This window comes from Mustela putorius, unplaced genomic scaffold, assembly GCF_011764305.1.
Source record: "Mustela putorius furo isolate JIRA1106 unplaced genomic scaffold, ASM1176430v1.1 tig00003985_pilon_pilon_pilon, whole genome shotgun sequence".
NCBI classification, from domain to species: Eukaryota; Metazoa; Chordata; class Mammalia; order Carnivora; family Mustelidae; genus Mustela; species Mustela putorius.
Window position 1 is genome coordinate 1,366,120 of NW_025422125.1, and position 14,675 is coordinate 1,380,794.

Here is a 14,675-nt window from a genome sequence, read left to right on the forward strand (position 1 = left end):
GTCTTACATGAAAAATTCACAGTGAACACCATACTCAGTGGGGAAAACCTAAGAGCTCTCCCCCTAAGATCATGAACAAGACAAGGATATCCATTCACACTGCTTTTTTAAAAAAATATTTATTTTAAAAATACTTTATTGAGATAAAATGTCCATGCAAGAAAATGTATCTACTTTAATTTTTAATTTTTTAATTTTTCTTTCGTTCTTTCTTTAACTTTTTATTCTTTATAAACATATATTTTTATCCCCAGGGGTACAGGTCTGTGAATCACCAGGTTTACACACTTCACAGCACTCATCAAAGAACATACTCACCCCAATGTCCATAACCCCACCCCCCTTCTCCCAACGCCCCTCTCCCCAGCAACCCTCAGTTTGTTTTGTGAGATTAAGAGTCACTTATGGTTTGTCTCCCTCCCAATCCCATCTTGTTTCATTGATTCTTCTCCTACCCACTTAAGTCCCCATGTTGCATCACCACTTCCTCATATCAGGGAGATAATATGATAGTGGCCTTTCTCTGTTGGACTTATTTCGCAGGCAATATACGCTCTAGTTCCATCCATGTTGTTGCAAATGGCAAGATTTCCTTTCTTTTGATGGCTGCATAGTATTCCATTGTGTATATATACCACATCTTCTTGATCCATTCATCTGTTGATGGACATCTAGGTTCTTTCCATAGTTTGGCTATTGTGGACATTGCTGCTATAAACATTCGGGTGCACGTGCCCCTTAGGATCACTACGTTTGTATCTTTAGGGTAAATACCCAATAGTGCAATTGCTGGGTCATAGGGTAGTTTTACTTTCAACATTTTGAGGAACCTCCATGCTGTTTTCCAGAGTGGTTGCACCAGCTTGCATTCCCACCAACAGTGTAGGAGGGTTCCCCTTTCTCCGCATCCTCGCCAGCATCTGTCATTTCCTGACTTGTTGATTTTAGCCATTCTGACTGGTGTGAGGTGATATCTCATTGTGGTTTTGATTTGTATTTCCCTGATGCCGAGTGATATGGAGCACATTTTCATGTGTCTGTTGGCCATCTGGATGTCTTCTTTGCAGAAATGTCTGTTCATGTCCTCTGCCCATTTCTTGATTGGATTCTTTGTTCTTTGGGTGTTGAGTTTGCTAAGTTCTTTATAGATTCTGGACACTAGTCCATTATCTGATATGTCGTTTGCAAATATCTTCTCCCATTCTGTCAGTTGTCTTTTGGTTTTGTTAACTGTTTCCTTTGCTGTGCAAAAGATTTTGATCTTGATGAAATCCCAATAGTTCATTTTTGCCCTTGCTTCCCTTGCCTTTGGCGATGTTCCTAGGAAGATGTTGCTGCAGCAGACGTCAAAGAGGTTGCTGCCTGTGTTCTCCTCAAGGATTTTGATGGATTCCTTTCGCACATTGAGGTCCTTCATCCATTTTGAGTATTTTCGTGTGTGGCGTAAGGAAATGGTCCAATTTCATTTTTCTGCATGTGGCTGTCCAATTTTCCCAGCACAATTTATTGAAGAGGCTGTCTTTTTTCCATTGGACATTCTTTCCTGCTTTGTCGAAGATTAGTTGACCATAGAGTTGAGGGTCCATTTCTGGGCTCTCTATTCTGTTCCATTGATCTAAGTGTCTGTTTTTGTGCCAGTACCGTGCTGTCTTGATGATGACAGTTTTTAATAGAGCTTGAAGTCCGGAATTGTGATGCCACCAACGTTGGCTTTCTTTTTCAATATCCCTTTGGCTATTCGAGGTCTTTTCTGGTTCCATATAAATTTTAGCATTATTTGTTCCATTTCTTTGAAAAAGATGGATGGTACTTTGATAGGAATTGCATTAAATGTGTAGATTGCTTTAGGTAGCATAGACATTTTCACAATATTTATTCTTCCAATCCAGGAGCATGGAACATTTTTCAATTGCTTTGTGTCTTCCTCGATTTCTTTCATGAGTACTTTATAGTTTTCTGAGTATATATTCTGTGCCTCGTGGTTAGGTTTATTCCTAGGTATCTTATGGTTTTGGGTGCAATTGTAAATGGGATTGACTCCTTAATTTCTCTTTCATCTGTCTTGTTGTTGGTGTAGAGAAATGCAACTGATTTCTGTGCATTGATTTTAGATCCTGACACTTTACTGAATTCCTGGACAAGTTATAGCAGTTTTGGAGTGGAGTCTTTTGGGGTTTTCACATATAGTATCATATCATCTACAAAGAGTGATAATTTGACTTCTTCTTTGCCGATTTGGAAGCCTTAAATTTCCTTTTGTTGTCTGATTGCTGAGGCTAGGAATTCTAGTACTATGTTGAATAGCAGTGGTGATAATGGATATCCCTGCCGTGTTCCTGACCTTAGCGGAAAAGCTTTCCGTTTTTCTCCAATGAGAATGATATTTGCGGTGGGTTTTTCATAGATGGCTCTGATGATATTGAGGTATGTGCCCTCTATCCCTACACTTTGAAGAGTTTTGATCAGGAAGGGATGCTGTACTTTGTCAAATGCTTTCTCAGCATCTATTGAGAGTATCATATGGTTCTTGTTCTTTCTTTTATTGATGTGTTGTATCACATTGACTGATTTGCGGATGTTGAACCAACCTTGCAGCCCTGGAATAAATCCCACTTGGTCGTGGTGAATAATCCTTTTAATGTACTGTTGAATGCTATTGGCTAGTATTTTGGTGAGAATTTTCGCATCTGTGTTCATCAAGGATATTGGTCTATAGCTCTCTTTTTTGATGGGATCCTTGTCTGGTTTGGGGATCAAGGTGATGCTGGCCTCATAAAATGAGTTTGGAAGTTTTCCTTCCATTCCTATTTTTTGAAACGGTTTAAGGAGAATAGGCATTAGTTCTTCTTTAAATGTTTGGTAGAATTCCCCCGGGAAGCCATCTGGCCCTGGGCTTTTGTTTGTTTGGAGATTTTTAATAACTGTGTCAATCTCCTTACTGGTTATGGGTCTCTTCAGGCTATTTCCTGGTTCGGTTGTGGTAGTTTATATGTTTCTAAGAATGCATCCATTTCTTCCAGATTGTCAAATTTGTTGGCGTAGAGTTGCTCATAGTATGTTCTTATAATAGTTTGTATTTCTTTGGTGTTAGTTGTGATCTCTCCTCTTTCATTCATGATTTTATTTATTTGGGTCCTTTCTCTTTTCTTTTTGATAAGTCGGGCCAGGGGCTTATCAATTTTATTAATTCTTTCAAAGAACCAGCTCCTAGTTTCGTTGATTTGCTCTATGGTTTTTTTTTTTTTGTTTCTATTTCATTGATTTCTGCTCTGATCTTTATGATTTCTCTTCTCCTGCTGGACTTAGGGTTTCTTTCTTGTTCTTTCTCCAGCTCCTTTAGGTGTAGGGTTAGGTTGTGTACCTGAGACCTTTCTTGTTTCTTGAGAAAGACTTGGACTGCTATATATTTTCCTCTCAGGACTGCCTTTGTTGTGTCCCACAGATTTTGAACCGTTGTATTTTCATTATCATTTGTTTCCATGATTTTTTTCAATTCTTCTTTAATTTCCCGGTTGACCCATTCATTGTTTAGAAGGATGCTCTTTAGTCTCCATGTATTTGGGTTCTTTCCAAACTTCCACTTGTGGTTGAGTTCTAGCTGAAAATATACAGGGAATGATCCCAATCTTTTTATACCGGTTGAGTCCTGATTTAGGACCCAGGATGTGATCTATTCTGGAGAATGTTCCATGTGCACTAGAGAAGAATGTGTATTGTGTTGCTTTGGGATGAAATGTTCCGAATATATCTGTGATGTCCATCTGGTCCAGTGTGTTGTTTAAGGCTTTTATTTCCTTGCTGATGTTTTGCTTGGATGATCTGTCCATTTCAGTGAGGGGAGTGTTAAAGTCCCCTACTATTATTGTATTATTGTTGATGTGTTTCTTTGTTATTAATTGGTTTATATAGTTTATATAGTTGGCTGCTCCCACGTAGGGGGCCTAGATATTTAAAATTGTTAGATCTTCTTGTTGGACAGACCCTTTGAGTATGATATAGTGTCCTTCCTCATCTCTTATTATAGTCTTTGGTGTAAAATCTAACTGATCTGATATAAGGGTTGCCACTCCTGCTTTCTTCTGATGTCCATTAGCATGGTAAATTCTTTTCCACCCCCTCACTTTAAATCTGGAGGTGTCTTCGGGCTTAAAATGAGTTTCTTGGAGGCAACATATAGATGGGTTTTGTTTTTTTATCCATTCTGAAACCCTGTGTCTTTTGATTGGGGCATTAGCCCATTAACATTCAGGGTAACTATTGAGAGATATGAATTTAGGGCCATTGTATTCCCTATAAGGTGACTGTTACTGTATATGGTCTCTGTTCCTTACTGATCTAGCACTTGTAGGCTCTCTCTTTGCTTAGAGGACCCCTTTCAATATTTCCTGTAGAGCTGGTTTGGTGTTTGCAAATTTTTTCAGTTTTTGTTTGTCCTGGAAGCTTTTAATCTCTCCTTCTATTTTCAATGATAGCCTACTGAATATAGTATTCTTGGCTGCATGTTTTTCTCGTTTAGTGCTCTGAAAATATCATGACAGCTCTTTCTGGCCTGCCAGGTCTCTGTGGATAAGTCATCTGCCAATCTAATATTTTTACCATTGTATGTTACAGACTTCTTTTCCTGGGCTGCTTTCAGGATTTTCTCTTTGTCACTGAGACTTGTCAATTTTACTATTAGGTGATGCGGTGTGGGCCTATTCTTACTGATTTTGGGGGGTGTTCTCTGAACCTCCTGAATTTTGATGCTTGTTCCCTTTGCCATATTGGGGAAATTCTCCCCAATAATTCTCTCCAGTGTACATTTTGCTCCCCTCTCTCTTTCTTCTTTTTCTGGAATCCCAATTATTCTAATGTTGTTTCGTCTTATGGTGTCACTTATCTCTCGAATTCTCCCCTCGTGGTCCAGTAGCTGTTTGTCCCTCTTTTGCTCAGCTTCTTTATTCTCTGTCATTTGGTCTTCTATATCACTAATTTTTTCTACTGCCTCATTTATCCTAGCAGTGAGAGCCTCCATTTTTGATTGCACCTCATTAATAGCTTTTTTGATTTCAACTTGGTTGGATTTTAGTTCTTTTATTTCTCCAGAAAGGGCTTTTATATCTCCCAAGAGGGTTTCTCTAATATCTTTCATGCCTTTTTCGAGCCCGGCTAGAACCTTGGGAATTGTCATTCTGAACTCTAGATCTGACATATTACCAATGTCTGTATTGATTAGGTCCCTAGCCTTCGGTACTGCCTCTTGTTCTTTTTTTGTGGTGAATTTTTCCGCCTTGTCATTTTGTCCAGATAAGAGTATATGAAGGAGCAAGTAAAATACTAAAAGGGTGGCAACAACCCCAGGAAAATATGCTTTAACCAAATCAGAAGAGATTCCAAATCATGAGGGGGGAGAAAGGGGATAAAGCGGTTTCGAAAGAAAGAAAGGGAAAAAAAAAGGAAAAAAAGAAAATAAAAGAAAAGAAAAAAAAAAGAAAACGAATAAAGAAAAATATAAAGATGAAAAAATATATATATATCAGATAAACTAGTTAAAAAATGCTAAAAAAGAAAAGGGTACAAGTTAAAAAAAATTTTTTAGCAGAAGAACCGAAAAAAAAAAATGAAAAAGAAAAAAATTAAATTAACGGCAAGACTAAAAAGATCAAGGGAGAAAGCCATGAGTTCTGTGCTTTGCTTTCTCCTCCTCTGGAATTCTGCTGCTCTCCTTGGTATTGAAACCGCACTCCTTGGTAGGTGAACTTGGTCTTGGCTGGGTTTCTTGTTGATCTTCTCGGGGAGGGGCCTGGTGTAGTGATTCTCAAGTGTCTTTGCCCTAGGTGGAATTGCACCGCCCTTACCATGGGCTGAGTAATCCGCTCAGCTTTGCTTTCAGGAGCTTTTGTTCCTTGAGCGTTTTCCGTAGAGTTCTGGAGGATGGGAATACAAATGGTGGCCTCCTGGTCTCCAGCCCAGAGGAGCCGAGAGCCCGGGGCCCCACTCCTCAGTGCGCCCTCAGAGAACAGCGCCCAGTAACTCCCATATGCCTGACCTCTGGCCGCGCTCCGAGCTCTCTGAGCCTGCAACCGGTTCAAGGTAAGCCCGAGGTGTGAGCTTACTGTCAGCTCTGTCTCTGTAGCCAGCTTTCCCCTTCCAATACCTGTAAGCTCTGCGACACTCAGACACCCCCGAACCTTCTGTGACCCTGCGGGACCTGAGGCCACGCTGACCCCGCGTGGGCTTTGCCCTGGTTTAGCCTCTGGAGCAATGTCCCTCAGAGGAACAGACTTTTAAAAGTCCTGTTTTTGTGCTCCGTTGCTCTGCCGCTTTCCCGGAGCCGGCCCCTCCCCCGGGGTCTATCTTCCCGTCACTTTGGATTCACTTCTCCGGCAGTCCTACCTTTCAGAAAGTGGTTGTTTTTCTGATTCCAGACTTGCTGTTCTTCTTCTCTTCGATCTGCCGATGGATTTTCAGGTGTTTGCAATCTTTAGACAAGCTATCTAGCTGATCTGCTAGCTGAAGTAGTCTCAGCCTGCTACTTCTCCGCCATCTTGACTCCTCCTCCTATTTATTTATTTTTTAAAGTTTTTATTTATTTATTTATTTGACAGAGAGAGAGAGATCACAAGTAGGCAGAGAGGCAGGCAGAGAGAGAAGGAAGCAGGCTCCCTGCTGAGCAGAGAGCCCGATGCGGGACTCGATCCCAGGACCCTAGGAACATGACCTGAGCCGAAGGCAGCGGCTTAACCCACTGAGCCACCCAGGCGCCCAATTTTTTTATTTTTTAAATTACTTTTCACTGTACTAGAATTCATTGTTTATGCAACACACCGAGTGCTCCATGCAATATGTGCCCTCCACAATACCTACCACCAGGCTGGCCTAACTTCCCACCGCTCCCTCTCAAAACTCTTAGATTGTTTTTCAGAGTACATAGTCTCTCATGGTTCATCTCCCCCTCCAATTTCCTTCAACTCCCTTCGCTCCAATTCCCCATGTCCTCTGTGTTATTTCTTATGCTCCAGAAATAAGTGAAACCATATGATAATTGACTCTCTCTGCTTGACTTATTTCATTCAGCATAATTTCTTCCAGTCCCTCAATACTTTTTAAAAAAAGACTTTATTTATTATTTATTTGATAGAGAGAGGGAACACAGGCAGGGGAAGAGGGAGAGAGGGAAAACAGGCAGGGGGAGAGGGAAAAGCAGACTCCCCGCTCCCCACTAAGCAGGGAGTCTGATGTGGGTCTCAATCCCAGGACCCTGGGATCATGACCTGAGCTAAAGGCAGATGCTTAATGATGGAGTCACCCAGGGTCCCCCATTTTCACCAAGTCCTAGCTACAACATTCAGACAAGAAAAAGAAATAAAAGGCGAGGAAGAAGTAAAATTTCACTATTTGCAGATGCCATGCTAGTATATATAGAAAAAACTGAAGACTACCAAAAAACTAGTAGTACTGATAAATAAATTCATAAAGTTGCAGGATACAAAATCAATGTTCAGAAAAGTTAATGCATTTCTATGTAATAATAATAATGCAGCAAAAAGAGAAATTTAAAAAACAATTCTTTTTAAAATTGCACCAAAAATAATAAAGTATCCAAGAATAAACATTGTGAAAGAGAAGAAAGACCTGTACACTGAAAACTACATAACATTAAAGAAATTAAAGATGACACAAAGAAATGGAAAGACATTCCATACTCATGGACTGGAAGAACAAGTATTGTTAAAATGTCTACACAACCCAAAGCCATCTAGAGATTTAATGAAATCTCTACCAAAATACCAGTAGTATTTCTCACAGAACTGGAGAAAATAATCCTAAAATTTATACAGAACCACAAAAGACCCCAAATAGCCAAAGCAATCTTGAAAAAGAAAAACAAAACTGGCAGCAGCACAATTCCAGACTTCAAGTTATGCTACAAAGCTCTAGTAGTCAAAAGAGTATGTTACTGGCACAAAAATAAGTAAATAGATCAATGGAATAGAATGGAAAACCCGGGAATAAATGCACAATCGTATGATCAATTAATCTCCAAAAAAGGAGGACAGAATATACAATGGGGAGAAGATAGTCTTTTCAACAAATGTTGCCTCTAAAACAGCGCAGTTATATGCAAAAGAATGAAAATGGACCAATTTCTTACACCATATGAAAAAAAAAACTCAAAATGGATTAAAAATCTAAATGTGAGAGCTGAAACCCTAAAAATCTTAGAAAAGAACATAAGCAATAATTTCTCTGACATCATTTTTTCTAGGTATGTCTCCTGCGGCAAGGGAAATAAAAGCAAAAATAAACTATTGGGACTACCTCAAAACAAAAGCTCCTGCACAGTGAAGGAAACAATCAACAAAACTAAAAGGCAACCTGCTGAATGGGAGAAGATATTTGCAAATGACATTTCTGATTAAGGGTTAGTATCCAAAATATATAAGCAACTTATACAACTCAACACCTAAAAAACAAATAATCAAATTTAAAATGAGCAGAAGAAATGAACAGACATTTCTCCAAAGAAAACATACAGATGGCCAACAGACATGAAAAGATGCTCAACATCACTCATCATCAGGGAAACGTAAATCAAAATTACAATGAGGTATCACCTCAAACCTGTCAAAAGGGTGAAAATTAAAAATATAAGAAACAGCAAGTATTGGTGAGGATGGTCAGAAAAAGGAAATCTGTGCACTATTGGTGGGTGTGCAAACTTGTACAGCCACTGTGGGAAACAGTATGGTGTTTCCTCAAAGAATTAAAAGTAGAACTACCCTATGATCCAGCAATTATACTACTGGGTATTTACCCAAAGAATACAAAAACAATAATTCAAAGGCATACATGCACCCTTATGTTTATAGCAGCATTATTACAAGAGTAAAATTGTGGAACCAGCCCAAGTGTCCCTCAACAGATGCATGGATAAAGAAGTGTTCCTTGATAGATGAATGGATAAAGAAGATATGGTATATATGTGGAATATATATAACGCAATATTACTTATCCATAAAAAAGAATGAAATCTTATCATTTGCAATGATGTGTTTTGAGCTAGAAAGTATTATGCTAAATGAAATAAGTTACTCAGAGAAAGACAAATACCATATGATTTCACTCATATGTGGAATTTAAGAAACAAAACAATCCAGCAAAGGGGAAGAGAGAGAGAGAGAGAGAAACAAAGAAACAAACAAAAAGAACAAGTAACAGACTTTTAACTATAGGGAGTAAACTAATGGTTACCAGAGGGGAGGTGGGTGTAGGAATGGATAAAATAGGTGATGGGGATTAAGGAGTACTTTTGTTGTGATGAACACCAGGTGTTGTATGTAAGTTTTGAACCACTATATTGTATACCTAAAACTAATATAGCACTTTATATTAACTATTTTGGAATAAAAAGCTTAATAAATAAAAGAATACTTTATTGCTTAAAAATGCTAAACATCATCTGAGATTCCAGCAAGTCATAATATTTATGCTGGAGAAAGCTCTGGCCTTATTTTTGATGGCTGCTAACTGATCTGGGTGATGGTTTGGTTAGCTGTAGCAATTTTTTAAAATTAGACAATAATGAAGTCTGCTGAATTGATTGACTTTTCTTTTTACATGCCATTTCTCTTTAACATGTAATAGTGTTTGATGGCATTTTACCCACAGTAGAACTTTCAAAATTGGAGTTGATACTCTCAAACCCTGCCACTTCTTTATCAACTAAGCTTATTTAATATTCAAAATCCTTTGTTGTCATTTCAACAGTCTTTACAGCATCTTCATCAGTAGATTCCATCTCAAGAAACCACTGTCTTTGCCCATCCATAAGAAGCAAATCCTCATCTGTTGAAGTTTTCTCATGAGATCGCAGCAATCCAGTCACTTCTAATGCTATTAAGAAGCTAAGGATATACCTCAGTACTGACCTTCACGTTCATCCAGGGAAGAAGTATAAAAAATTGCTCTTTCTCGCAGCAAGCGTTTTGAAATTGTGATTGGTTTGTGCCTTCTTGCTGTCACTCGAGGTGGAGGCACTGGGGGTGTACAACTTTCTTCAGGTGGACCTGAATAGATCTGTAAAAGAATATTTTGAGGAAACAATGAGAAAGTCCAAGTTTTTGTCTCCCTAATTCTAACTACCCATTGATGCCTACCAACATTACACCTAGAGTTTGCGATAGCAATTCTAATATGACTAAAGGAATTGGGATTTTTAAAATCATTCCAGCTACAAACAAGTGTTTAGAAGTCTCCCATCATGTTTAAGACACAGTACCCGGCCCTTCACATTGTGGAGGAAAGAATGCAAACAAAAACTGCACAGTCAATCCTGGATTTTCACTTACTCCCTGGAAAACCTTAGGCAAGTCACCTCCTATCTCTGAGTTTTAGATTCCTCATCTGTAACATCGGGAGATCACCACTACCTCACACGGTGTGATAAGAATCAAGTGAAAAGGGTAGTCAAGGTACATTGTATGGGTAGGGGTTGGTTGTGGAGGGTTACTAAAATTCACCCAATATTTCTAAAAGGATACCAAAGAAATTGGTTAACTTGTTTGCTTCAAGATAGGAATAATAAGTGGCTGAGGAAAGGATGGCGGTAACTTATTTCTGTGCAGGGTCCATGCCCAGCACAGAGCTCAACATGGGGCTTCAACTCATGACCCTGAGATCAAGACCCAAACCGAAATCAAGAATCAGATGCCTAACCAACTGAGCCAGCCAGGCACCCCCAAATGATTACAATTTTTATATAGTGTCATATGTATTTGAAAACCTTTCTTGGCTCTGGGAGAACTGAGCTTTTGGCCAGAGTGCACACACTCTGGGAGGACACACACATGGTGAGGGAGGAAGGTGACAAATGAAATCAACCCAAATGATTAGTGCAAAAAGAAATGCCAGAGACCAATATTGTATCAGGCTGCAATGTCACAGAAATTACAGGATTGGGAACACAAGGAACCCCTGTGTAAAAGCTGATCAATGATAGAAAACATTGCAAGCACAATCACAAGGCAATACACGTCTCAATGTCTCATGGCATAGGAAAGAGAGAATATGACATAGTAGCAAGCAGATAAACTTTGAGGCAATACAGTTTCAACACTAATAGTAGTAATATTCTGAATAATTACCATTTTGTGAGCATATGTTTATGCACTATAGGAATTGTTAAGAATATCTCTTGCTGGGGTGCCTGGGTGGCTCAGTGGGTTAAAGCCTCTGCCTTCAGCTCAGGTCATGGTCCCAGGGTTCTGGGATTGAGCCCCACATCGGGCTCTCTGCTCAGTGGGGTGCCTGCTTCCCTCGCCCCCCTCTCTGCCTGCCTCCCTTCTTACTAATGATCTCTTTGTGTCAAATAAATAAAAATCTTTTTTTAAAAAAAGAATATCTCTTGCTATTTATCAAACACACCACGGACTTTGTACTGAGTGTTTCATCTACCTGGAGTGCTCTTCCTCCAGATATTCATATAGCTTGCGTTCTTAATTTCAGTAGGTTATGATCAAATATACTCCGTTCAGTGAGCCCATACCTCCCTGTATGCAATGCGTCCTACCCCCCCCTTTTTTTCTCCTTAGCATTTTTTATTACTTCCCAACAAAATATATTGTAATTATTCATTTTTTTGTTTTTGTGTCTGCCACTCTAATCTATTGTAAGCCATAGGGAAGTACATTATCATATTCACTGTTATATCTCCAGCAACTAGAAGAATGACTGGAATTGCTGAGTCAAAAGAAAAACACATTTAAAATACTGATATAAAAGGCCAAACTGTCCTCTGAAAACACTATAATAGCTACTTCCACTTCTAGTCAAGGTAGGACTACAGGTATTAGGTTTACATCTTCTGCAACTAATAATTTAAAAACTAGAAAAAATACACATGACAATGGGCTTTAAGACATTGGAAATCTGATAATGAAAGACGGTGATCCATGAGAGACAGGAAAAAGAAATGAGGTGAGTCTCATGATATTTCCAGCTTACAGCATGGAGAAAGTCTATAAGCCATAATTTATGGAGGAAAGCTCAGAGGGAGCCCATCAGTCAGCTTAAGTTGAAGACACAAGTTGCAAGTATGGAGAGGCCAAGAAAGAGAATTTTTCAGGGTAAAATATCAGAGAGAAGGTAGCTGCACAAAGAGCTCTGGAGAGCTGCAGAAGTTCTCTTTAAGACTTTAGCTGAGGTATGATTAATACTTATGTGTGAGGAAAGAACCACACAATTGAATTAGAGGGATTAATTACCTAAGATCACACAGTGCCTAAGAGAATTCCAGCTCTCACCAGCCACAGTGGAAAATCAAATAATTAAGTGCTATGGGTGGTGGGCACTGCAGATGTGCATCATGCAGGCATCTGGCTAGCTCCAGCAGCATGAAGGCTGAGTTGTGACTTGGGTGTCATCATTCTTTTGTCTTAAAGTGGGTGTTCATCAGCATAAAATTCCCTCTTAGAACTGCTTTTGCTGATCCCCTAAGTTTGATACACTGTTTTTCTACCGTCATTTATTTCAAAATATTTATTTCCCTTTTGATTTCTTCCTTGACCCAAACGTTATTCAAGAGTGTGTTGTTTAATTACCACATATTTGTAAATTTTCCTCCTGTTACTAATGCCTAGTATCATAAAATCCTGGTCAGAAAAGATACTTGGTATGATTTTAATCTTCATACATTTGCTAAGGCTTGTTTTGTGACCTAACCTATGATCTATGCTTTAGAAAGTTCCATGTGCACTTGAGGAGAATGTGTATTCAGTTGCTGTTGGATGCAGTGTTCTATAAATGTCTGTTAGGTTCATTTGGTCTGAGGTATAGTTCAAGTCCAATACTGCTTTATTGATTTCCTATCTGGATGATCTATATGCATTGATGAATGTGGGGTGTTTAAGTCCCCTACTATTATTTTTTGTTATCTATTTCTCCCTTCAGATCTGTTAGCATTTACTTAATATATTTTTGTGCTTTAATGCTGAGTGTATATATACTTAAAATTGATACATCTTCTTGAAAAATAGACTTATCATTATATAATGACCTTCTTTTTCTCTTGTTATAGTCTTTGGCTTAAAGTTTACCTTGTCTCATGAAAGTGTAGCTATCCCTGCTTTCTTTTTGTTTCCATTTGCATGGTATTATCTTTTTCCATCCCTTTATTTTGGGCCTCTGTGTGCCCTTAAAGCTGAAGTAAGTCTCTTTTAGGCAGCATATTATTGGGTCTTATTTTTAATACAATCAGCACTCTATGCCTTTTGATTGAAATTTTTAATATACTTACATTTACATAATTATTTATAGGTAAAGATTTACTAATTATATCTTTTTTATTATTTAGATTATGTTATGTTAGTCACCATACAGTACATCATTAGTTTTTGATGTAGTGTTCTGTGATTCATTGTTTATATATAACACCCAGTGTTCCATACAATACTGTGCCCTCCTTAATACCCATCACTGGGGGGCGCCTGGGTGGCTCAGTGGGTTAAGTTGCTGCCTTCGGCTCAGGTCATGATCTCAGGATCCTGGGATCGAGTCCCACATCGGGCTCTCTGCTCGGCGGGGAGCCTGCTTCTCTCTCTCTCTCTCTCTCTGCCTGCCTCTCTACCTACCTGTGATCTCTCTCTGTCAAATAAATAAATAAAATCTTAAAAAAAAATACCCATCACTGGGCCAACCTATCCCCCACCCCATCTAAAACCCTCAGTTTGCTAATAACTGTTTTCTGGCTCTTTTGTAATTCTGCTGTTCCTTTCCTCTTCTCTTGCTGTCTTTGTTCTAGTGAACTGATCATTTTCTGTGCCGGTATGTTTTGATTCCTTTCTCTTTATCTTTTGTGTATCTACTTTTAGTTATTGTTTTGTGGTTACCATGAGGCTTTCCTAAACAAAAATATCAATATAAAAACCTCTTTTAAGCTGAGAACAACTTATCTTTGATCACACACAGAACCTCAACCATTTTACACCTCTTCACATATTTTGTTTTTGACGTCAAAATTTACCTCTTTTTTTTAAAGATTTTATTTATTTATTTGACAGATAGAGATCACAAGTAGGCAGAGAGGTAGACAGAGAGAGAGGGGGAAGCAGGCTCCCCGCTGCATGAAGAGCCTGATGTGAGGCTCGATCCCAGGACCCTGAGATCAAGACCAAAGACAAAGGCAGATGCTTTAACCCACTGAGCCACCCAGGCACCCTGAAAATTTACCTCTTTTTATATTGTGTACCTATTAAAAATTATTGTACCTAAAGTTTTTTTTAACACTTTTGTACTTTAACATTTATACTAAAGTTACAAAGTTAACATACTACCATATTACAGTATTAGAGTATTCTGAATTTGAGAATATACTTATCTTTACCAGTAGATTTTTTATTTTCATATATTTTTATATAACTAATTAGTGTCCTTTCATTTCAGCATGAAGAATTCCTTTCAGTACTTCCTGTAAGGCAGGTCTAGAGTTTATGAACTACCACGGCTTTTGTTTGTTGGCAAAGTCTTTATCTGTCCTTCATTTCTGAAAGATGACTTTTCCAGGTAAAATATTCTTGGTTGAATTTTATTCCTTCCACATTTTGCATATGTCAACCAACTATTCCTAAGCCTGAAAGACATCTGTGGGAAATCTTCAAATAGCCTTATAATGTTCCCTTATAGGTTTTACTTTCTCT

At 38.6% G+C, this 14,675-nt stretch overlaps 1 protein-coding gene across 1 annotated transcript in view; it reads right to left on the minus strand.

Annotated features, from left to right (window-relative positions):
* LOC101679362 (oligophrenin-1) overlaps positions 1-14,675 on the minus strand; it is a 307,195-nt gene that overhangs the window by 65,872 nt on the left and 226,648 nt on the right. Inside the window, exon 16 of the mRNA XM_045071280.1 lies at positions 9,912-10,059. Coding sequence (XP_044927215.1) covers positions 9,912-10,059 — 148 coding nt within the window. The remainder of the gene's footprint in view (positions 1-9,911; positions 10,060-14,675) is intronic.